Source organism: Saccopteryx bilineata, chromosome 12 (genome assembly GCF_036850765.1).
Source record: "Saccopteryx bilineata isolate mSacBil1 chromosome 12, mSacBil1_pri_phased_curated, whole genome shotgun sequence".
Lineage (NCBI taxonomy): Eukaryota > Metazoa > Chordata > Mammalia > Chiroptera > Emballonuridae > Saccopteryx > Saccopteryx bilineata.
Genome location: NC_089501.1, coordinates 31,860,250 through 31,885,401, shown reverse-complemented (window position 1 = coordinate 31,885,401; position 25,152 = coordinate 31,860,250). Strand labels below are relative to the sequence as shown.

The 25,152-nt window shown below is 42.5% G+C and overlaps 1 protein-coding gene across 8 annotated transcripts in view; it reads left to right on the top strand.

Moving 5' to 3' along the window:
• MAP7 (microtubule associated protein 7) overlaps positions 1 to 20,453 on the top strand; it is a 177,536-nt gene extending 157,083 nt beyond the window's left edge. For all 8 annotated transcript variants that reach the window (XM_066248134.1, XM_066248139.1, XM_066248136.1 and 5 more), the window contains 3 exons: positions 6,926 to 7,028; positions 16,850 to 17,073; positions 19,144 to 20,453. In XM_066248134.1, the coding sequence (XP_066104231.1) occupies positions 6,926 to 7,028; positions 16,850 to 17,073; positions 19,144 to 19,154 (338 nt within the window). In that variant the 3' untranslated portion in view covers positions 19,155 to 20,453. The remainder of the gene's footprint in view (positions 1 to 6,925; positions 7,029 to 16,849; positions 17,074 to 19,143) is intronic.
• Positions 20,454 to 25,152: the final 4,699 nt, after the last annotated feature.

Here is a 25,152-nt window from a genome sequence, read left to right as displayed (position 1 = left end):
ATGGAGTTAAAATTTAAAATCGGTTGAAATTTCATCAGAAAGTTGTTCGTATGCTATAGACAGATGATTAATTTCTTGGTAATTTTAAACCAGATGTGGCTTAAATGAAAATGGCCTTAGTGTTTTAGTACTCAGTATCAGCTGCTATTTACTAAATACCCTTTCTATGTCAGGTACACCCTGCATACATTCTCTTGTTCAAATTCCACTGCAGCCTTGTGAGGTAGAAGGTGCTTTATCTTGGAGTCAACAACAATTTTCAGAGACTTGCTCTCTGCCAGGGCCTGTTGTAGGTGCTAGGATTCAGTGTGACCAAGACAGGCAGGCCCTGCCCTCCCAGAGGTACTCACATTGAGTGATAGTCCCAGTTTGCACAGCTGGAGTCCAAGTCACCACCTTCTAATTCTGTTTTTATATGACCCCACGTGACCTTCATGATTGTACATATAGGTGACTGTAGGTAGTTCCTCATTCAAGCCTTCCTCTTTCCTCATCTGCAATATGCATATGAAAAGAAAGGACCAGAGGTACCTCAGTTTTCCTTTTCTGTTTATTTTAAAGATTAAAGATCAAATGAAGTGATTTCTGTGAAAGAATATTCTGATAGTTCTGAGGGTTTTCAAATGTAAAATACCTGTGTAAAAGCCAGTAGCCACAGCCACCATCACAGCCGCCTGGCCCGTGCTGGTTCGCACTTGATTTGGACAAACAGTAATAAAACAACGGAGCCAAGAACTGGTGGGCCATTACCTTTAATCCTAGCTCGCACCCAGCGGGCAAGAAATGCACACAGTGGGAAAACACTTCCCTTTCCATTCAGGGCTCCCAAAGCCACTGACTTATTCAAATTTCCTAGAATCAAAGGTTTCTGCCTGACCAGGCAGTGGTGCAGTGGATAGAGCAGCACTGGAATGTGGAAGGGCCCGGGTTTGAGACCCCCAAGGTCATTGGCTTGAGCGCGGGCTCATCTGGCTTGAGCAAAAAGCTCACCAGCTTGGCCCCAAGGTCCCTGGCTCCAGCAAGGGGTTGCTCGGTCTGCTGAAGGCCCTTGGTCAAGGCACATATGAGAAAGCAATCAGTGAACGGCTAAGATGTCGCAGCGAAAAACTGATGATTGATGCTTCTCAACTCTCTCCGTTCCTGTCTGTCTGTCCCTATCTATCCCTCTCTCTATAAATTTTTAAAAAAAAGGTTTCTACCTCACCAGCCTATTCACCTCTGTTCCCCATCTCCTTCTCCCTGCACAAACTGGCTTCTCCTTCAGCACTCCGCCGTCTTGGCTGCTTCTCCTCCCCTCTACGTGGCCTTTCTCTGCTCTCCTCCAGCATGGGTTCCTCTGCCCCATTTTATAGTGTAGAAATCAAAACCTTTAATCCAATATACAAACAAGAAAGTCTCCAGTACAAAGTCCCTTAGGGTGGGAAAGGCTTAGTTTTAAAACTAAGCCTTAGGCTATAACAGCCCTGCCTGCTTACAGCCTGTCCCCCACATCCAATGCAAAGTATAAGTGAGCAAACATATATATCATTTTACAAACTTATTTGACCAACATTTTACCCCTTTTGCTTGCTTCAAAATCTAAAGCACAGGTATTTCTGCACAAGGAAATTAGGCACATGACACAAATTACAACAACGTGACAAATCATACAATTTCAGTAATTACAAAGGTACATTTCACCAGTCTCTGAGCAGTTTTCCAAAAGCACAACATGTCCTTGGACTTCTTTCAAGCCATGGGAAAAGCTTCCCGGGACAGGGGAAGGGCCTCCCAGCAAAGCCGCCCACCATCCCCATCAGAGTATTTAACATTGTCCAAAATCCATAAGTCCATCCAACAAAGGAGCCAGTGCCCACTCCGGTCATAGTCCAGGAATCAGTCCACACACTTGGGGCGTCAGCCACCCCCCCTCATTCCTGCCGTCCTGGCAAGTCTTACACTGTCCCAAGGAGGAGCACATGGCAATGGCAGTCAGCATTTTCATCTCCGCTCCAGAGAGCATGATGACATTCACCCCTATGTTCCAAAATTGCAGACCTACCAGGGGTGTAATAGGCACTCCTTGCTGCTGGGACTGAGTCTCATCTTCTGGAGACTGAGGATTACAACTCCAGCTCGATTCTCCTCATCCTCCAAAAAGGAACTGAAAACACCAGCTCCCGCTGCTGGGCTCAAACCCTGTGCTGCCGCTGCCTTCTGCTCTGCAGGCCTTGCAGCCGCAGCCACAGCCCTGGCCTCCCGCCACTGTTGGCTCTCCACAATGTCCAGGGCAATCTGCAACTCACGAACCTGTGATTCCTTCTCCAGGGCTTGCTCCAGCTCCAGGGTCGGTATCTCTTTCTCCCACGTTTGCTCCAGCTCCTTCCACTGCTCGGTTTGCAGGTCCCGGGCAGCCTCTTCCACAGAGCTCTCGGTTTCCTCACGCATGGCTGTAAAAGTCAGCCAGCCTGCAGCCCCCTAAAGGACAGCCATAGGAAACCATAACAGCAGCCAGTCCTCTACTCCACCGCTTAAAGGATGGCTCCATACTGAACTGTATTGAATCCTGCCACAGACTATGCCAAATGTAAGGCCAGGGGCCACCATCGTGACCATTCACATGCAGGTTCTCATTGAATTCAGGAAGATGGTAAAAAAACAATGGAGCCAAAAACTGGTGAGCCGTCATCTTTAATCCTAGCTCGCACCCGGCGGGCAAGAAATACACACAGTGGGAAAACACTTCCCTTTCCATTCAGGGCTCCCAAAGCCACTGACTCATCCAAGATTCCTAGAATCAAAGGTTTCTACCTCACCAGCCTTATTCACTCTTTTCCTCTTCTTCCTGCACAAACTGGCTTCTCCTTTAGCACTTCACCATCTTGGCTGCTTCTCCTCCCCTCCACATGGCCTTTCTCTGCTCTCCTTCACCATGGGTTCCTCTGCCCCATTTTATAGTGTAGAAATCAAAACCTTTAATCCAATGTACAAACAAGGAAGTCTCTGATACAAAGTCACTTAGGTTAGGAAAGGCTTAGTCTTAAAACTAAGCCTTAGGCTATAACGACCCTGCCTGCTTACAGCCTGTCCGCCACACCCAATGCAAAGTATAAGCAAGCAAACATATATATCATATTTACAAACTTATTTGACCAACAACCTGTATTGTAGGATTTGGTTTTATTTCAATAGAGATTATCCTAGTTTCTCTATGTCATGCTCTGTTTAAGATGCCCTAATTGTGATTGTTTAGAGAGTACCCCTGGTGGTTGCATATTAACTCCATTGCATTTTTTTTTTTTTTTTGCATTTTTCTGAAGCTGGAAACAGGGAGAGACAGTCAGACTCCCGCATGCGCCCGACCGGGATCCACCCGGCACGCCCACCAGAGGCGATGCTCTGCCCATCCTGGGCGTCGCCATGTTGCGACCAGAGCCACTCTAGCGCCTGGGGCAGAGGCCACAGAGCCATCCCCAGCGCCCGGGCCATCTCTGCTCCAATAGAGCCTTGGCTGCAGGAGGGGAAGAGAGAGACAGAGAGGAAGGCGTGGCGGAGGGGTGGAGAAGCAAATGGGCGCTTCTCCTGTGTGCTCTGGCCGGGAATCGAACCTGGGTTCTCCGCACGCTAGGCCAACGCTCTACCGCTGAGCCAACCGGCCAGGGCCAACTCCATTGCATTTTTAGCAGACGTCTCCAAGAATGTTGTACTACATAAGCTGTAGGCAGGCAGAGCACCCAGTGAAAGTCATCACAATGAGCATTTCAGGATGTAAATTGCATGAGCTCTGGATTATCTGAGTGGCTGGTGCTGTAGTGTGTGCATGGCCTGGCTCCTTATTGTTACTGGTTTATCTTTCCCCTCCCTGCTGTTGCCCTGTCAATTCTTTCAGTATTGTTTGTACCTCAGTCCGAGAATAAAAAGAGGTACGAGGGAAGATTAAACTTCTCAGTTGTCATACCGGTATTTTTATCAATACTCATCAAATATTGGTTTGAGTTAATATTACTGTTGGTCAAATAAGTTTGTAAGTATGATATATATGTTTGCTCGCTTATACTTTGCATTGGGTGTTGGGGACAGGCTGTAAGCAGGCAGGGTCGTTATAGCCTAAGGCTTAGTTTTAAGACTAAGCCTTTCCCGCCCCCCTTTTTTTTTTTTTTTCATTTTTCTGAAGCTGGAAATAGGGAGAGACAGTCAGACAGACTCCCACATGCGCCCGACCGGGATCCACCCGGCACACCCACCAGGGGCGACGCTCTGCCCACCAGGGGGCGATGCTCTGCCCATCCTGGGCGTCGCCATGTTGCGACCAGAGCCACTCTAGCGCCTGGGGCAGAGGCCACAGAGCCATCCCCAGCGCCCGGGCCATCTTTGCTCCAATGGAGCCTTGGCTGAGGGAGGGGAAGAGAGAGACAGAGAGGAAAGCGCGGCGGAGGGGTGGAGAAGCAAATGGGCGCTTCTCCTGTGTGCCCTGGCCGGGAATCGAACCTGGGTCCTCCGCACGCTAGGCCAACGCTCTACCGCTGAGCCAACCGGCCAGGGTGCCCCTTTTTTTTTTTTAATTTATTTTATTTTATTTTATTTTACAGAGACAGAGAGAGGGACAGACAGGGACAGACAGACAGGAACAGAGAGATGAGAAGCATCAATCATTAGTTTTTCATTGCGTGTTGTGACACCTCAGTTGTTCATCGATTGCCCTCTTATACGTGCCCCGACCGCAGGCCTTCAGCAGACCGAGTAACCCCTCGCTCAAGCTGGCGACCTCGGGGTCTCGAACCTGGGTCCTCCGCATCCCAGTCCGACGCTCTATCCACTGCGCCACTGCCCGGTCAGGCCTTTCCCGCCCTTTTAATACTAAGATCTTTTCAAAACAGCTTTTCCCCACACCCTTGACTGTTGCATGATGTGAGGTGGACTCTCATGAGGAATCCCTCATGCCTCAGATAAGTGACTGTATCAGAGACTTCCCTGTTTGTATATTGGATTAAAGGTTTTGATTTCTACACTATAAAATGGGGCAGAGGAGCCCATGCTGGAGGAGAGCAGAGAACGGCCATGTGGAGGAGAGGAGAAGCAGCCAAAATGGTGGAGTGCTGAAGGAGAAGCCAGTTTGTACAGAGTTTGTGCAGAGTGAAGGAGTTAGGGAAAAGAGGTGAATAAGGCTGGTGAGGTAGGAACCTTTAATTCTAGGAAACTCGGATAAGTCAGTGGCTTTGAAAGCCCTGAATAGAAAGGGAAGTGTTTTCCCACTGTATGTATTTCTTGCCCGCCGGGTGCAAGCTAGGATTAAAGCTAATGGCCCACCAGTTCTTGGCTCCGTTGTTTCATTACCGTCTGTACTAATCAAATGCAAACCTGCACGGGTCAGGCGGCTCTGATGGTGGCCGCGGCTACTGGCTTAACAACTACCACTAAAAAAAGACCTGAGATTATCTGGCTAACAAGCATTTCTCCTCTCTTGGCCCCACATCGGGTTGAGGGCTGAGGGGTGTTACCAGTTGTAAAGCCAGTAGTCATGGCTTTACATCAAAGGCGCCTGGCCAACACAGGTTCTGGTTCGATTCGGACTGATGGTAATAAAACAGTTGAGCCAAAAGCTGGTGTTCCATTGTCCTTTATTCTAGACTCGCACTCAGCAGGCGAGAAATATACACAGCAGGAAATACTTCCCTTTCCATTCAGGGCTCCGAAAGCCACTGACTCATCCAAGTTTCCTAGAATCAAAGGTTTCTACCTCACCAGTCTTATTTACCTCTATTCCCCATTCCTTCTAATCTGCCATTCTGGCTGCCTCCTCCACATGGCTTCCCTGCCCTGCCTCCTTGGGCTCTTCCTAGAACGTACTCACTCTTCCCCCGGAACAAACGTGATCTCTCTTCCTTTTAAAACCTTTTGGCACAGAAGCCCTCCCCCAACACACATTAGTATAATCACGCCCATCCCAAGCAAGAAGGGCAACTAATATCACTTGGGCAACGGGCATCCACGTGGGCAGCGCCATCTTTAACAAAGTTAGCATAATATATTTTATCTGCCAAACCAGTGCTCCAAAGAGAATTCGAGGGCAGACAGGTGGGCAGGTGAGTCTGGAGACTCATGAGAAGTCTTCTCAGAAGCTGCCTATTACCAGCTTTGCAAATTTTGGCAGCTTTAAAGTTACAAATAACTTCTTTGCTTCAGTTATTGGACTCTTTGTACCTCTGCTGGTTTTATTGAATTTGTGCCAGACTGTTGAAATAAAACTTAGTTGGAATTATTTTAGTTATTTTCTCATATCAAAATAAAATCATAAACTGCCACAAATTTCCCGGCAACTCTGACCTATATGAAGGTTTACAGGACTTAAAGGAACCCTGTCCCAAATTTTAGAGTCACTCATCAGTATTGTTAAGCTGGACTCTGACATTGGTTGAGCATTGAATAACAAGGTGGAACAGTTAAGTACAGTTCTTGAAATCCCTAACATTCTAAGTGTGACTAGAACTACACTGAGTTTTAAAAGATATTTTTTACCACTGAAGGTTTTTCATGGTGATTGGTTGCAAATCCTTCAGTAAAGATGTTCAGCAACAGCCTGATCAAGTATCTTGCTGCTATCTTCATCATTTTCTTTGCTTTCAGTATTATATACCTTTTGTCCAGAGTCAATTTAATGCAAACAAAAATAATAGCATGATGGGGTGTTTTTTTTTTTACCTTTACAATGGGCCAGACACCATTTTACATACTTAGCACGTGTTAATACGTTTAGTTTTCACAGTAGCCTATGAGATAGGTACTATCTGTGAAGAAACTGAGGCGTGGAGATGGTCACTTGCCCATGGTCACACAGCTGATAATTAGCGGAGCCAGGACATAAATGAGGTGTTCTAGCTCCTGCGGTTTGGATTTGACAGTAGAGTAGTAACAACCCTCTCTGTTCCATCTGCTTTGCCATGTCCAGATGTCTCTGCGCTTCCGTGTATGATGAACTCTCCAGGAAACGGAGAGTCAGCGGCCAGCCCACACGTGGTTACCTCACACCAATCAACAGTGACTGTGGAGAGGTGAGTTGAGCAGCAGGGCCTTTGTAACTGACACACAGTAGAGCAGACTGCTGTTTTTACCCCACCAATCCCCCCAGAAGTTCCTGGGCCTGATGGAATTTCAGAGTTTTAACATTAGAATTTATTTTATATCTATATCATTAATTTTTAGTAGAGCTAGTAATTCTGTACTGTGAGAAAAAGAATCTTGTTTTCCTTGAGTCTTTAAATATGATGAGGTTTTTCTAGAACTATGAAAGGAAAAATTTACTTTTCTCTGTATATATTTAACGTGATCTTGACCATAAACACACACATTCTAATGGTATATAACAACTGTATCTTTTCCATAATACTAAGTGAGTCAGAGTTTGTTCCACAGTACCATTAATTTAGATATGACTAATTCTTATGATATATTAGCAGTAATATGGCTTATTAAAGAATCAAACAGTTGCTAACACTCAAGAAAGGATCATGTGTTGAAAGACTGCCTTTCTCTTGCATTTATATTGACAATATCATAAAAAACACTCTCAAAAGTAATAAATAAGAGCAATCATAGTTGTGCCAAATAATTCAGCCATGGAGAACTTAAAGAAATAGTTATAATAATGTTCAAAATTTCAGCTATGACTTATTTTTGTTTTCAGAATTTAATTAATTATTTAAGGAGTTTTCCAGTTTCTAATGCCAGACTCTCTTCTGCCATTGGAAATTGATAGGTCTCAAATTAAGTTTTTTAATCTAAAAATACCTACTATACAACATTTTGTAACATAATTGGTGGTAGTGAAAAAAATGTCATTCCAGATGGTCATACTAAGATGTCCATAAATCGTATCTATTAACACCTTCTGGGACAGGGAATTTTTTTCCCCACTATAATACCAGAGAATAATTTTCCTGTGAGAGATCTTAATACTAGCTTTCAATTATATAGAATAAATTGTCATAATTATCTAAGATGTATATTAGGTGATAGTCTATTCTTTTAGTTACAGTTTGATTTTCAGTTATTTTTCCCAACTGCTGTAATTTATGATGTTCAGTTCATTGATTTGAGAGGTTTTTAGGAAGGAATAAAAAGCACCACAGAGCAAACCCCATTATTATGATAAGGAATAGGCTTATTAAGCCACTGATAATTCTGTCTGATCAATGAAATTAGTTTATACATTACCTGGCCCTCTTCAGTGGTAAAATTACCACTATAATTATTACCACAGTAATCATTATATGAGAACCTAAAACATAAATTCAGTATGTAAAATGATATAGATAATAAAATTCTATTTTCATTTAGCCTGCTCTACACACACAGCACGGTTTATAATTTAAACATGCAGCACTGGATACTTACGGATGTCACCCATCTTTACCCAAGTAATATATTGTCCTTCATCATACATGTAAGATGATCTATGTCAAACAACTAAAGTAAATATAGGCATAGACTGGCCGGTGGCACAGTAGATAGAGCATCTCCTGGAGTGCCAACATCACCAGCTTGAGCCCGATGTCACTGATCCCAAGGCACCCAGTTTGAGCCCTGGTCAGGGCACATATGAGAAGCAATCAGTGGCACAACTAAGTGGAACAACGAGTTGATGCTTCTGTATCTCTCCCTCTCTCTCCTCTCTTTCTCTCTCTCTCTCTCTCTCTCAAAAAATAATTAGATAGATAGAGCATAAGACTTTTTTCTACTCTTTCACCTCACAGTGCAGGCATGTCCAGATTAGTATCAGATATAAAGATATAAACATTAGGATATAATACAAAAATCAGCCTAACAAATTTCTTCTTTTGGCTCCAATGTATCTCCCCTTTAAGGGAAAAAAAAAAAAGTCTAGCAGATTCCCAGAGTTATCCAAGAATTACTCTTATTATTTTTACAACTATAAACTTAGGTTTAAAATGTTGACGACCCTTGTTTATCTGGAAAGCCCAAATAACAATTCACACATTTAAGTTAAAAATAACACTGCTTAAACCAAGAACATTCAAATTCAACAAGTTACTTATCGTGAGGCATGATATTTTTCTGGATTTAAGTCAACTGTATACACACAGTATTGACTGAGCCCTTTGCTTTAGGAAGGCTTATGCTACCGAGAGTTGCTGATTATTTGTTTTACCCATTGCTTTTCTGTATTTAAACTGCTTTAAAACCTCAGATCTCTTGAGACAGTGTGCTATCATGTCACTTGGTAGTAATACAGTATTTACTCACCCGGTTGAACCTAGGTCATTTGTCATTAGCCTTTGTCACATAAATTGATATTGTCTTGTATCAGTATGCTCTGAACTACAAACAGAGCACAAACACCATGTGGCAAGACTCATCTTTGTGCCAGTCAGCCAGACTTATCATCATGCTATTCTTCTATTGATTTGTTTAATTTTTTTTTTTTTCTGAAGTTGGAAACAGGGAGGCAGTCAGACTCCCACATGAGCCCAACCGGGATCCACCTGGCATGCCCACCAGGGGGCGATGCTCTGCCCATCTGGGGCATTGCTCTGTTGCAACCAGGGCCATTCTAGCACCTGAGGCAGAGGCCATGGAGCCATCCTCAGCGCCCGGGCCAACTTTGCTCCAATGGAGCCTCGGCTGCGGGAGGGGAAGAGAGAGACAGAGAGGAAGGAGAGGGGGAGGAGTGGAGAAGCAAATGGGCACCTCTCCTGTGTTCCCTGGCTGGGAATCAAACCCAGGACTCCTGCATGCCAGGCCGACGCTCTACCACTGAGCCAACCAGCCAGGGCCTATTGATTTGTTTTAAATTTTATCAGTAAAAACATAAATTTGTAAAATTTCATAGAGAATTGGACCTCAGTTTGAAAAACACTCTCCATTTCTGAATGACCCTGGCCTGTAGGGAAAGTTTAATGTACTCATGAAGTTTGTTCTCCATTGCTTGGTATACAAAGTGTGTGATATGTAGTCTAAGCAACTCTGCTTCCCTTCATTATGTGTAATTTATCTTCCTTAAATTTATCCGTACCAATCCTGAGTCAGTCTGTTTTTCGACTTCACATCACCTCTTGTATTAACAGCTACAACCAAAGAAGTACAAAAAGGCTTTTACTTCTCTTACAGTGACCACTTCGCGGTTTCAAACTTGGGACTCGTGGTTGGCATTCACTGATTTTAGGGAATAAGCTCTTTACCACAATTTCCATACCTTTTATAACTTTATGGATTTTGTTTCCATTTCCTTTCTATTTTCATCTTACACACTATATATTCCTGTTTTGCTTGCTGTATCAGTCAAAGTCTAATCCAGAAAGAGAAACCACAGATTAATGTTTGAAATGGAAAGTTTAATATCCAGAATAATTAACTGTTTCTTGGGTTTGGAGTAACGAGATTGGCTGCTAAGAAGTAAAGAGAACTTGGAAGAATACAGGAGTGGCAGATATAAGAAACAGACACAATCCCTGGATCACAGCCGAGGAAAGGGTCCTGGTCCTCAGGGCTTCAGTCCAGACCTAGTTGGAGAGGGTATGGCCGTGACTCGCTCAGTGGCAAAGGGATTGGTAGAAATGTGTCCGTTAGAGTGCCTGGAAAGGCTTCTCACTGGGCAGGGTCTCACCAGAGGCACTGCCCCACCAATCTGCCCTGGAGGGGAGCTGGGGAAGCTGCTGGCCACTGTGCATTGCTGGCGTGCCACAAGGGGGTGCTGCAGGACACCCAAACCAGGACACAAAACTCCACTCGTGCAGGGTCTCTGCAGCAGCCTCTATTGACAAAGCTAAGGGTTAGGAAGCTGCCAAAGGAAAGCTATGGGAAAGGCCCAGATCCAGCTTCACAGAGCAGGAATGAAGGGTGAGCTGAGAGCAAAGCATCAACTCCTGACATGTTTACCTTATCTTTAAAAGGTTCCTTCTCTATATCTTTAATCATTTTAGTCATACTTTTTAAAAGACTCTTTAGCATGAGTGTGGGGTTGAGGGTGAAGAGCTTTAGAACCAGAAGTCCCAGGCTAGACTCCTGGTTTTATCTCTGGGAAGACCAGAGACTTGAGGATTAGTCTGCTTAAATAAGACATGGTTTGCTCATCTGAACGTGGAGATATCTTCCCTACAGGTACCGGGGGTCCAGTGAAATCGTGTCTGTAAAAGAGGTCTGAAAACTATGTTGTACCATACAAATGTTAGATGTTATATTTTTATCCTGCTAAAGTGCAGTGTCCAAAAGACACACAGTACACTGGCTGGAGCTGGTGTGTGATACTGTGAAAAAGAGTTTTTGTGTTGTATCTGGCATCCCGTCTTATACACCGAGTTTTATTGGCCTTTTTTGTTTGTTTGTTTTTACCATCAAAACATAGGATTCAGTGTTACCAGAAAACAGTTTACAAAGATTCCAAGATCTGTTACCTCCACTGTGATTGATAGCTCTCCATCTTTTAAGGAGGGTTCATTGTAGAGTTCTTTAAACTCACTGCTTTTACCTGGCCTAACATTTTTCCTGTTATCCTCAAAGGGATTGCTCTTATGACTTGCATTTCCCAGAGTGAACATTATTCACAAGCTCAAATTTTTCATCCTGCGTGCCTTCTAGATTATTACTAAACCAGTCTTAGCACTGATCCCTCGGGCTCTCTCCTCTCACACTCTTCCATCTGGGGAAGGGCCTGCTTACACTTTCCTAAGACAGTCTCCTATCCATGAGAACACTTTTCCTTTGACTCAGTGGGGACTCAAGTTTTTTAAACAGCTTGGCATCTGAAATCCAGTTAAAGACTTTAAAATTATAAATAAATCATATCCATGATATATCTTTTTAATTCCCAATTTCAGGTTGACCTTGAAATCACTTTCTAAAGTCATTTCCACCTCAGTGCATTATATTTAATGAAGCATTCCATAATTCATATAATTAATCAACATACTTATTAAATACTCTACTGTGCACCCAATGTAGAGTTAGAGATGCCTCTAGCCTGCCCACCATGAATTAAATCACAAATTAGAGATTCCCACAGTCTCTTCCAAAGAACTGGATGTGGTCGATACTCACAGGATATCCACCATGACAGATGCTATAAGCACAGTGGCAGGGTTTGTTTTCACTGGAAAATTCCGCTCCTTAGAATGAGTACTCAGTTCAGACTGGGAGGAGTTTCGCTTTTCCTCATGTCTCGCGTACCTAATACATTAGTGTGCTTTCTCTTCAAGAAAAAGAAATGAATGCTATGAATGGATTACATTTGCCATACTCACCCCCAGAGATGTGGTAATGTCCTAATGTTACTTTTCTAGTAGCTAGGATGAGCAGCAGTTGCTGGTGCAGAAACTCCCTGCACCTTACTCCTGACCTTTAGGGGCCTGAGTGACATGGCTGGCCCCTCTGGTTTCTTTGACTCTCAGTTTTTGGTCTGCAATCCTTTTAAAGCCTGAAAGCCATTATCCTCACTCAACAGGCTCCCCACTAACAATAGGTAGAATGGCAGAGATTGGAGTTATCAAAATTCTGGCCAGCTTTCAAAGAAATACACAAACCTGAGCAAGGATGATTCTTACTCCAAAAGCCCTGTGTGGTTCTTGAGAGAGTTGTTGTAGGGAAGTGCCCATTGACAGAAGGGAGTGTTTTCTCATGAATAGGAAACTTGCTTTGAATAGCAAACAAAGGATAAATGTGTAAACACAAGGGGTGGAGCAGAAAAGTATTTTAAATTTCTCAGATCACTCTGATAGATTCTTCCACCTCCAGCTGCAGATGTCTATTCTAGAAGCTAAAAATCTCATGGGGATACAAGCTTCTATCTTACCTTACTAATACCCAGAAAACAATTAATGCTTGTTCTTAGCCCTAGGGGGTTGTCTCTTCAGTAGAATGTTTCTTCTCTCAAATAAAGGATTTGTAGCCTGACCAGGCAGTAACACAGTGGACAGAGCATCAGACTGGGATGCAGAGCACCTGGGTTCGAAACCCGAGGTCACCGGCTTGAGCGTGGGCTCATCTGGTTTGAGCGTAGCTCACCAGCTTGAGCCCAAGGTCACTTGCTTGAGCGAAGGGTCACTCAGACTGCTGTAGGCCTCCGGTCAAGGTATATAGGAGAAAGCAATCAATGAACAACTAAGGTACCACAATGAAGAATTGATGCTTCTCATCTTTCTCCCTTCCTGTCTGTCCCTGTCTGTCCTTCTTTCTGTCTCTCTCTCTCTCTCTGTCTCACAAAAAAAAAAAAAAAAAAAAAAAGGATTTGTAGTAAATTTGGTGTTTGACCTAGCGGTTTTCCTCCAAATCTTAAGAGTTTATAGTTGTGCTTAGATTTTTTGCCTAATGGAAAAAAGTAACATTCCCAAGCCCATATCATTTGAACAGAAAGAGATGGATCACTGTTTAAATTGCTTGTTTTAACATGATAATAAACATTAAGAAAAAATAAGGTCCTGGCTGCAGTTAGCAGTATGGACTAGCACATTTCTGCCATGGTCCCAGCCCCCTCTTATGGATATGTTTTGGACTGATCAAGCAAAAACAAAGGCTTCCAGAGTTTTGCGTCCAACCTCAACCTCCTAAGTGTAGCCAAAGAAGGAGATTGACTGGTAGGTGCTCTTGTTCTGAGAACACATACAGGTCCATAGCCACAGCGATTTCAGTTTCAGTTAGTTTCTGCTGTTCATTGTCCTCTGAACATTTAGTAATTGGTTACCCAAAGCATATGGCACAATTATTTCTCTAATTGCTGACAAGAAAGACTGGGTGGGGTGGCCAGGTAGGAGTGGAAGGGGGAAATGAAGTCAGCTGCTGACTGAGGCCTGCGGGTGTTGTTGCTATTGCAGCTTGTCAGCACACGCAGCCACAGTGGATGGGAGTGCAACGCCGTGGCGTGAGGGCTCTGCAGATGCATTCCTCTTCTTTATCTTTCGCCAAACTTCTTAAAATTTCTTTGGGATGAGAACCAGAACTGTTGCCTTGGTTACCGAAAGCCCATTGGTGTTGGGAAGGAACAGAAGATGGATGTGGCAGCCCGAGCACGGGGAAGGCAGGCGTTAAGCATGTGTGCGTGCATGTGTGTGCTCATGCAGGCTACTAAGATACCAATCCCCTATGTGGTGAAATAGCAGAAAAACACCGTCATACTCTGAGTCTATAGGCTTTTGATAGCACTTTTATAAATAAATTTTTCGATTATATATTGCAATGCCTTGCAAGGTTGTTAGGACAGGGATCTTTACTTTTTTCTTTTTCCAGAAGAAAAGATTTGATACTTTAAAATGCACCAAAATACAGGGTGGAGCAAAAGTAGGTTTACAGTTGTGAGTGCATGAAAAGATTTATTCTTGTGTTATTATTTATTAATTATTGTGTTATTTTCCATAAAAATGACCGTAAGCCTACTTTTTCCCTATCTGTATTCAAATCACAAAGGCTTTTGAATTGATTAGGGCAGTGGTCCCCAACCTTTTTTGGGCCACAGACTGGTTGAATGTCAGATAATATTTTCACGGACCGGCCTTTAGGGTAGGACGGATAAATATATCACGTGACCGAGACAAGCATCAAGAATGAGTCTTAGACGAATGTAACAGAGGGAATCTGGTCATTTTTTAAAAATAAAACATCGTTCAGATTTAAATATAAATAAAAGAGAAATAATGTAAGTTATTTATTCTTTCTCTGCGGACCGGTACCAAATGGCCCACAGACTGGTACTGGTCCACGGCCCAGGAATTGGGGACCACTGGATTAGGGAAAGCAAATATTTCCTTAATTCGGGGGGGGCAAAGACTCCTAAAAAGAAAAAGCAATGGAAGATTGAATTTCATTAGTTTTATTTTGTCATTTGGGGGAGAGATGGAAAAAGATAAATTGACTTGCTAAAGTTCATGCATTTGGCATTACTGACACTAGAGACTAGATTTTCTTTTTTTTTTTTTTTTTTTTTTTTTTTCATTTTTCTGAAGTTGGAAACAGGGAGAGACAGTCAGACAGACTCCCGCATGCGCCCGACTGGGATCCACCTGGCACGCCCACCAGGGGCGACACTCTGCCCCCCAGGGGGCGATGCTCTGCCCATCCTGGGCATCGCCATATTGCGACCAGAGCCACTCTAGCGCCTGAGGCAGAGGCCACAGAGCCATGCCCAGCGCCCGGGCCATCTTTGCTCCAATGGAGCCTTGGCTCCGGGAGGGGAAGAAAGAGACAGAGAGGAAAACGCGGCGGAGGGGTGGAGAAGCAAATGGGCGCTTCTCCTGTGTGCCCTGGCCGGGAATCGAACCCGGGTCCTCCGCATGCTAGGCCGACGCTCTACCGCTGAGCCAACCGGCCAGGGCTGAGACTAGATTTTCTGATCTCTGGCCTGTCTCTTCTATAGACCTCCTTCTATAACTAAATATTCCATTAATGATCAGTATGTACTAGCAGTTAAAATGGTCACAATTTTTGCATTATGTCTTTAGTCTTTTTCATTTCCCATCTGTAAATTTTCAGTCTAGAAAATTTAAATTATTTTTAAATAAATTTGTTCTTTTTGATATAAAGTTTATTAAATGGAATAATTTATCCATTAGAATAGATCATCAGTCTGGTCATTTATGATACATGAGTTGAGCACTGAACAAATATGGAACTCGCAAATATATGTTTACTGCTGCAATCAGATAAAGTAAAGAGTAAACTTAATCTAGCATTCATTTGCTGCACAGGCATGTTTTGCTGCATTGTAAAGCTTAATTAATGAGCATGTGACATGAAGGACTGCCAATTTGGTTATGGAATGCTGACCAGGTGGTGGCACAGTGGATAGAGCATCGAACTGGGATGCGGAGGACCCAGGTTCGAGACCCCAAGGTCGCCAGCTTGAGCACGGGCTCATCTGGTTTGAGCAAAGCTCACCAGCTTGGACCCAAGGTCGCTGGCTCAAGCAAGGGGTTACTCGGTCTGCTGAAGGCCTGCGGTCAAGGCACATATGAGAAAGCAATCAATGAACAACTAAGGTGTCGCAATGCACAAGGAAAAACTAATGATTGATGCTTCTCATCTCTCTCCGTTCCTGTCTGTCCGTCCCTGTCTATCCCTCTCTCTGACTCTCTCTGTCTCTAAAAAAAACAAAAAGAAAATTGGTTATGGAGCTTATGAAGAGGGTGAAAAGTCTCAGAGAAATTGTAGGTAAAAAATTAAAAATTTGCTGACCAATAAAAGTTACCTCAAAATTAAGTCCAATATTAAACGTGAGTCCTCAAATTAAACATGAATTAATCAATGAGAATCAAGGTCGGGTCAGAGGAAGATTTAAGTAGTAAAGAGAGAAGGTTAGTCTTAAACACTTTATCTATAAAATTATGCATGTGTTTTAAGAAGGCTAGAATCACCAGGAAGGGCTAGAATTTGAATAGCCAGGGAGTGTACAGAATGCATAATGAGAAAAGCACAGGACCAGAAATCAGGAGATTCTGCATACAGTCTGGATTGCCTATCAGTAGTTGTGTGACTTTATGCAAATCACCCCCCTTACCCCCAACTATAATCTTCTCCTCTTTCAAGTAAAGATCCTAATAAATGCTCTTCCACAAAGGAATGTTGAATGCCTGCAGGAGAAATTGTTAAATGTATATAGAACTGTTCATGATGATGATGATTTAGTCTAATGGATAAATTATTCCATTTAATAAACTTTATATCAAAAAGAACAAATTTACTTAAAAATAAGAATTTAAAATACAAATGTGTCAGAATTCACCATTTTTGTTAGTAATGATGTGGTCAGTCTAACATTTTGATTATAAAGTTATAAAATTAGTTATTATAAAATGGTCTTTGGTTGTCCTGAAATGTGTTTTCCAGTTTTAATTCTAATTCATTTTAATTTTTGATTTTTTAAATTTTCTAGTACTCCCAATTTGGAAAAACAGCCAAATGAAAATGGAGTATCTCTTCAGACTGACAATTTTGAAGAAACCATAAACTTACCCATTGGATCTAAACCATCTAGATTAGATATCACCAACAGTGAGAACCCAGAAATCCCTTTGAATCCAATTTTGGCCTTTGAAGATGAAGGGACACTTGGGCCCCTGCCTCAGGTAGATGGTGTTCAAACACAACAGACAGCAGGTAAGCTTGCCTCAAATTTTCTTCAGTTGTCATCAGATATATGTGACCCCAGAGGGAATGAACCTTCTTCAGTGTGACTGTGGCACACTTCACCCTTCAGTGGACCAGATAAGCCACATGGACAAGATTGTGCAGGAACGTAGAACTGGAATTCTGACTCGGATTGAGCGACTTCTAGGGCCCCTCCTATTCTCTCACTCGGTGTAGAAATTCAGTCTGCACTACCCATGAGGTGTCCAGGAGCCTCTCATGTAGCAGCATTCATCACCCAACCTGCTTCAGATCAAGACAACACTTAATGCCTCACCATGACTTAGGGACCACTGGGCTCATTTCATCTTTCTCAGTTCTTCAGATATTTGAGCCATTATGTTCTCCCATCATTTTTTCTTGTTTTCATTAAGCAACCTTAACAATATACTATTGTATTTTTTTACATATAATAAGATAGTTGTGATTTAGGTAATGGGACCGTATTCTGAACCCATGGGTCTTCCATCCCTTGTTGAGTGACTGTAGCTGTTGTTGAAACTGCCAGTGACTCTCTTATACTCTGTCTCTGGGACTCACACTTGACCTGAAGTCTTTGTACAAGAAGAACAGTAGCTTTAACAGGACCCAAAGAACTAAGGAGTCCATCAAAAGTTACTAACTTGGTGGTCATAGCAACTCAACAGCACGGTCCCATCAGTCTCAAGGACAAATAGGACAACCCCAGCTCCTTCTTTTTTCAAATCTCTTTGAAATCCATCAACTTCTCTTCCTAGCAGGTCCCTTTCAGGTATTTACCAGCATCTCTGTTATACTTTGTGAACTGAGCTGGCTACATTCAGCATGTTTAAATGGAGTCAGTAAAGAATCATTTGTGATCAAATTGTGGGTTTTTTTTCTTTACATTCTGCCTGTGAACTTGTAACAAATATTTTCCATTTTAAATTGTTGAAAAAGTCAATGTTGAACCACCTTATAAGTCTTTTTTACTTCTCTAGTGCTCTGACCTTGGGCGTATAACTTCACTTCAGTGATCCCCTTTTCTTGACTGTAAAAGGAAGCTGTAAGGTCCATCTCAGGTCTGGCATTCTGAGTCTTAAGCCTCGGGGAACAGTCTGATCACTTGCATGTTGGTGGAAATGCTGCCTGTGCAACTTCCTTCTTTGTCATGTCACAGATTCACAACAAGGGTGGGAACATCTAAGATGGCTTTTTGCTTCACTTGCTGGGCCTTAAATCACCTTTTGGCTTATCTGTCATTCCATTCTCACTGTGTCCACCTTTCCAGACCTTCTCTGGGAAAGTAGTCCAGTGTCTCTGATCTTAAGGGTTCTTTTGGGTTCACTATTTACTGACAAACATTTATTTAACCTCCAACATGGTGTTTAGAGACCAAAGCATCAAGTACCGTGGATACAGAGACACATGTAAGTCTCTAACCTCAAAGAAAAGTATAGTTGTATGCAGTTTAGGAAAGTAAAGGAGCTGGCCTAACTTGAAGTAAAGAAAGGGACGTGTGTTTTCTTGTTAGTGGAAGAATTTGCTTAGGTATGTGACCATGGATCCAAATAAAATTGCCTGTTCTTAAAAGCATGGTGAAGTTTTCCCTGGCTGGTTGGCTCAGTGGTAGAGCATTGGCCCAGCGTGTGGATGTCCCAGATTTGATTCCCAGACAGGGCACAAAGGAGAAGCACCCATCTGCTTCTCCACCTTTCCCCCTCTCCTTTCTCTCTCTCTCTCTTCCCCTCCTGCAGCCAAGGCTCCATTGGAGCAAAGTTGGCCTGGTCACTGAGGATGGCTCCATGGCCTCCACCTCAGACACTAGAGTGGCTCAGGTAGCAACAGAACAACAGCCCAGAGGGGCAGAGCATCGCCACTTAGTGGGCATGCTGGGTGGATCCCCATTGGGCGCATGCAGGAGTCTGTCTCTGCCTCCCTGCTTCTCACTTCAGAAAAATACAAAAAAAAAAAAAAAAAAAGCGTGGTGAACTTTTATAAATGTAAGCTATCACTATAGTGTTCTTTAAATAAGATTTTAGATAAACATTTTAATGTGTTTTTTTCTGTCTCTTGATATAGAAGTTATATGAGTGTTTCTTCTGAAGAACCAAAGCAGAAATTTAATAAGAATTTCTACAATGAATGGGATTCCTTCCATGCTGTATAAGAGCACCCCATCCTCTGGTTTTCTAAAGATTTCTTGACCATCATTTTGAAAAGACTTTATTAAAACCAGCAAAAGACAACAGACTGGATAGCTTTTCTAATAATTTTCGCCAATAGAAAAAAAGAAATGCTCCTTGTTCGTCAATACTTTAAAAATGGCTTTTTCCAGTGAGTTTTTTTTAGCAAATCAATTTTTTTTTCATCCTCTGGAAGATAAGAGCATTGGGCTGTCAAAGGAAATGGGCTGACTTAGCATGACTTTTCACGTAGCTATTTCGGTCTTTGAAAGCTAACAGGTAAAATTGGCACAAAAAAATTTACCTTTTACAATTTAATACTTGAAAAATAAGTACCTCTTTGCTCTACAAATAGAGTGAGTAGGAGAGGTGTTTAAATTAAGCCTGTTTGTTTAAATAATATTGCAAAGAACTCTATTTGTAGAGGCAAATTATAGCAGATTACCAGGTTCTTGTAAATGCACTTGTATTGTACATGGCCATACTGCACACCCAGCTGTCGCATTCTTGCATCTCCTTTTCCAAAAGCATACCAAATGGTTTTTAAATGTGAAGAAAAAAAGATGTTATTTTTTCAGAGCAAGAAAATAATTTACTTTCCTCTTAAATAATGTATTTATAAAGTTTTTCCAGATAAACTAATCAAATAAATTAGAATGATGTGACAACAGTACAGATTTGATTGATGAGATTCATTCCTTATGTTCCCTTGAAAGAATGTTCCTGGTGATTCAGGGTTCTTTCCAAAGTCTGTGTATTGCTGCTGTCCCCAGGGATGGTGGGACTTATCTTTGCCTTACCTGATCGCAAATTATGTGGGGAAGGGAGAAATAAAGACTTCATATTTCTTTAAATTAAAAAAAAAAAAAGAATTTGGTTTTGCTCGTTTAAGAGCAATGAGAAATGATGGCATGTTGACTGTGTTTGATACACAGGACACTGTGCAGGACACCTTCTACGAATGTCCTCATTCTGTGTGACGTCATCAGCTTTCCCTTCCCGTTCTTCACTTTCGCTGCTGAGCTTAGCTGTACAAACTTGCACTTTCATTTACTAATATAAATCCCACTTTATTTTACCACTGTAGAGACAACAAATAACTAAATATTGAAGGAGAGGGAACACATGTTTTTATGTGGAGTGTTTAAAAGGGTAAAATTCTACCACTGTATTGTTTTTTATTAAAAGAAAAGTTGGTTAATCTACAAGATTGAATGCAAGGCTATTCATTTATTGAACTATTCCCTTAAAATTAAAGCATATCATCTTTAAGAGTATCTGTAATTTGTTAAAATGTTAATTTGGGGGTTTTCCCTATGTCCAGTTGTCCATGTACACATAATCATATTAAAATGTATGTATATATATATGTTCAACAAGTTGTTTTATTTGTTTAAGTCAACCTAGCGTGAAACACCAAATGTGTTTGGCATACTTTTACTTTTAGGTTTCTCACATGTTGTAATTTCACTCAGGTTGATTCTTGAGTTTTCAAATTGCTCTTCCTTTGACCTCAACGACATCTTGCTAGCTTCCTCTAAACAGGTACATAGAATAGATTTATTTACAATTTGAATAATAATCCTATTTTGGCTCTTATTTATATTTTTTAACTTAATCATTAGCAAACTGAAAGCCCTCTGAGTAACTGTTTTAATTAGAAGTCGTATAAGATTGTTAACAATGTTTTAAGAACACTCCACCAAAGGCTGGCCTAAACCTGAATGGCTGAGTTGCTTTCTGTCCAGCTCTTCAAGGTCAGTTAAGAAGTCTTAAAGAGATCTTAGATAGGCACTGTATTAAGGGCAGTGCCCAGGCAGCAGATATGGATATGACCCTCACCATGGAATGAGGGTAGATGGACTTTTAGTTCCCTTCCACCCCATTGTAGACTGTCTAGGCCAGTTTAGTCACCAATGACAGATCATTTGGTAGATAGTCGTCAGCTTCTACTGGCCGGTAAAGCTTTATGTCTCTTGTATAGCCTCACTACCTGGTGGTATATGACAGTAAACGCAAAACAGAGTTCTTTCACATGAACAAGTATTAGCAGGTGAGGCCATGGAAAGCTTGGGGAAGATTCTCCTCTGCTCAGCATCACACGCCCTCCTTGCCTGAAAGATCCACAGTGATGCAGAAGCAGTGCTATTCTGACGGCAGGACTGGGTAACCTGATTGGGTCAGCAGCAGTGTGTGTGGGGCCCAAGGGCAGGTGGTCACAGGGGCAAATAGAGCTCTAGGCCTAAGGAGCTAATCAAACGTCATGCGCTTGCAGGCTCTGCCATACCTTTATACCTCATTTCATGCATTTTGCCTCAAAATCTTCTACGTAACTATTTATCTTTTGAGCTCCTTTTGTTAATGAAAGATTACTAACATCCATTATGCTGGTTAACACTTGTATGAAAGCACTCACCTAGCCACCAGATTGGGGTCCTTCCAATGCTATCTCGCCTACTCCCAGAGTGAGATTAAAGTTTAATTATACATGCCCACCATTTTTAAATTTTTTATTCTTTTTTTTTTTTTTTTTTTTTGTATTTTTCTGAAGCTGGAAACGTGGAGGCAGTCAGACAGACTCCCACATGCGCCCGACCGGGATCCACCCGGCACACCCACCAGGGGGCAATGCTCTGCCCATCCAGGGCGTGGCTCTGTTGCGACCAGAGCCACTCTAGCGCCTGGGGCAAGGAGCCATCCCCAGCGCCCGGGCCATCTTTTGCTCCAGTGGAGCCTCGGCTGCGGCTGTGGGAGGGGAAGAGAGAGACAGAGAGGAAGGAGAGGGGGAGGGGTGGAGAAGCAGATGGGCGCCTCTCCTGTGTACCCTGGCCGGGAATCGAACCCGGGACTTCCGCACGCCAGGCCGACGCTCTACCACTGAGCCAACCGGCCAGGGCTAAAATTTATATTCTTTACTTTATTAGATTGGCAGGTTTTGCCAAACTAACCCTAACCCTAACCCTAACCTAACTGTACAGGTTTCAAGTGTACAACTCAATATAACGCCATCTATATTAAAGCATTTTAAAGTAAATTGGTGTATATTAGAAGAAATTTAAAAGGAACCGATAAATTCTTTCTTTTGCATTACAAATAACTGATGAAGTATTCTGTTATTGACCTATATTTACATTGTACATAGATCATTAAAAAGCATGATGAAATAGCTATTGAATCAGGTTACAAAAAGCAACTTTTTAAAATGAACTTCCTGTCAAGAAGCATCATGACCCCCGCACCCCATCCCATACTGTATTTACGCATCAAACACCTAAGGCCTCACAGAAATGCTTGTAACCTTCTCAAATCCTTTGGCACTTCAACGGTCTGTGGGAGGAACTCTAAAGGCCAAGAAGAGGAAGAGATAAGGGCCTGCATGTGAACAGAAGGGCCAATTTAACATCCGTTACAAATAAAATATTATGTTAGTAACTATTTCCTTGATGATTATTACTTGAATTTTTATGTTGTAGATTTGATTACAATTTTAGAAATTAAAAGTAATTATAGTAGTTAGTGTTAGAGGGAAGTGGAGTGGGAGGCTGGCTGAAAAAGGTGAAGGGATTAAGCAAAACAAAAAGTACCTCATAGCCTCACCAGGTGATGGCACAGTGGATAGAGCGTTGAACTGGGATGCGGAAGGACCCAGGTTCGAGACCCCGAGGTCGCCAGCTTGAGCGCGGGCTCATCTGGCTTGAGCAAAAAAAAAAGCTTACCAGCTTGGACCCAAGGTCGCTGGCTCCAGCAAGGGGTTACTCGGTCTGCTGAAAGCCCGCGGTCAAGGCACATATGAGAAAGCAATCAATGAACAACTAAGAAGTCACAACGCGCAACGAAAAACTAATGATTGATGCTTCTCATCTCTCTCCGTTCCTGTCTGTCCTTGTCTATCTCTGCCTCTGTAAAAAAAAAAAAAAAAAAAAAAAAAAAAGGACCTCATAGACAAACAACAGTCTGGTGATCACCAGAGGGAAAGAGGGTGGGGGGAGGTAGAGAGGGTAAAGGGGGACAAATGGTGACGGAAGGAGACTTGACTTGGGGAGGTGAACACACAATGCAACATACAGATGACATATAAAATTGTACACCTGAACCCTATGTAATTTTATTAACCAATGTCACCCCAATAAATTCAATAAAAATTTTTAAATGTGCACTAATATTAGGACTGACAATCACTTTTGAATTATTGGCTCTGATACCTTGCAGAAGACTAGGGAGAGAGTTGGAAGACCAGGATAATGTTGGAAGCAATAGTGGAGTGTGAAGAGCCAATGTCTGATGTTAGGCTTAGGTTTGAATACCACGTCTGACACCAGTGAGCCATCTGAAGCTTGGTAAGTTACCTGTGTTCTCCCAGTCTCAGGTTCTCCATCTGTAAATGGGAGAATAACACCCTTCTCACTGGGTTGCCATACTCATAAAGGTTGAATGAAAAGGAATAAATGTAGTTTCTAATGCATAGTAGTTGTTCAATAAACGTTAAAAACATTTGTCTTTAATTTGAGTGTCTCTGGCAAGGCCAGCAGGACATTGGTCCAGAGGTGGGAACTTCACTGTTATTTTTCAATAGTAGCCTGAAATTCTACTTTTTTTTTTTTTTTTACAAAGAGAGAGAGAGTCAGAAAGAGGGATAGATAAGGGCAGACAGGAACGGAGAGAGATGAGAAGCATCAATCATTAGTTTTTTGTTGCAACACCTTAGTTGTTCACTGATGGCTTTCTCATATGTGCCCTGACCGTGGGGCTACAGCAGACCGAGTAACCCCTTGCTCGAGCCAGCGACCTTGGGTCCAAGGTGGTGAGCTTTGCTCAAACCAGATGAGCCCGCGCTCAAGCTGGTGACCTCAGGTTCTCAAACCTGGGTCCGCCGCATCCCAGTCTGATACTCTATTCACTGCCCCACCGCCTGGTCAGGCCTGAAATTCTACTTTAAAAAGCTGCCCATTCTAGGTATTATACCAAACAAACTAAATAGATGTTAACTTCATTTCTCTAGACAAGCTTAGAGTTTCTAATTATTTTTTGAGTGTTATTTTGCTATTTAAATCCATAATCACTCCTTCCTCTGCTCCTCCCAAAATGTTCCTTCAAAAAAATAATTATAGGGCCTGACCTGTGGTGGCACAGTGGATGGAGCATCGACCTGGAATGCTGAGGTTGCCGGTTCAAAGCCTTGGGCTTGCCCGGTCAAGGCACATATGGGAGTCAAAGCTGCTTCCTGCTCCTCCCCCCTTCTCTCTCTCTCTCAAATGAATAAATAAATAAAAATAATTTAAAAAAATAATAATAATTATAGTTACTTTATATTTTTATGTATTGGGAGGCACTTCTTGACATCCTGTGACGGAATTAGAATTATCTTGTTGACCATGGGGTGATGATAAATGGTTCTCCAGAAGTTACTGTAAACATTGGCCGGTCCTCAGGAAGTGCCATAGGAAGGCTGGATGGATCAGCAGGAAGTTTCTGAAGCGGTTGCTAAGGAGAGTTTAGCAAATCGTGTCAGACTATTTAACGACTTCTCCTTTCTAAATGGAATTGTCCTACCAAGAGATGTCAGAGAAAAGATGGATCAGGCAGGCAAAAATTTGGAGGCCCTTGTTGGATTTGAGGGCCAGGAACAGGCACATTTGATACGTTCTGTTGCTCACTCTGGGGTCATCCTCCCCCCTCAGAATGGCGGTCAGGAACTGGCCTCTTCACTCTGAGCCGCACTTGCCCTGTGCTGTCATTGATGTCGCCAACTGACACGACCCGTGGCTGGCATGTCAGTGTCCCGGACTTTCGGATGTTTGGATTTAACTGGGGGAGGGTTGGAAAAAGTAAGTTGGGCACCAACATTGACTGACATCATTTTGCCAAGGCAGCAACAGTAAAAATATTAAATAACGTTACTCTCAAG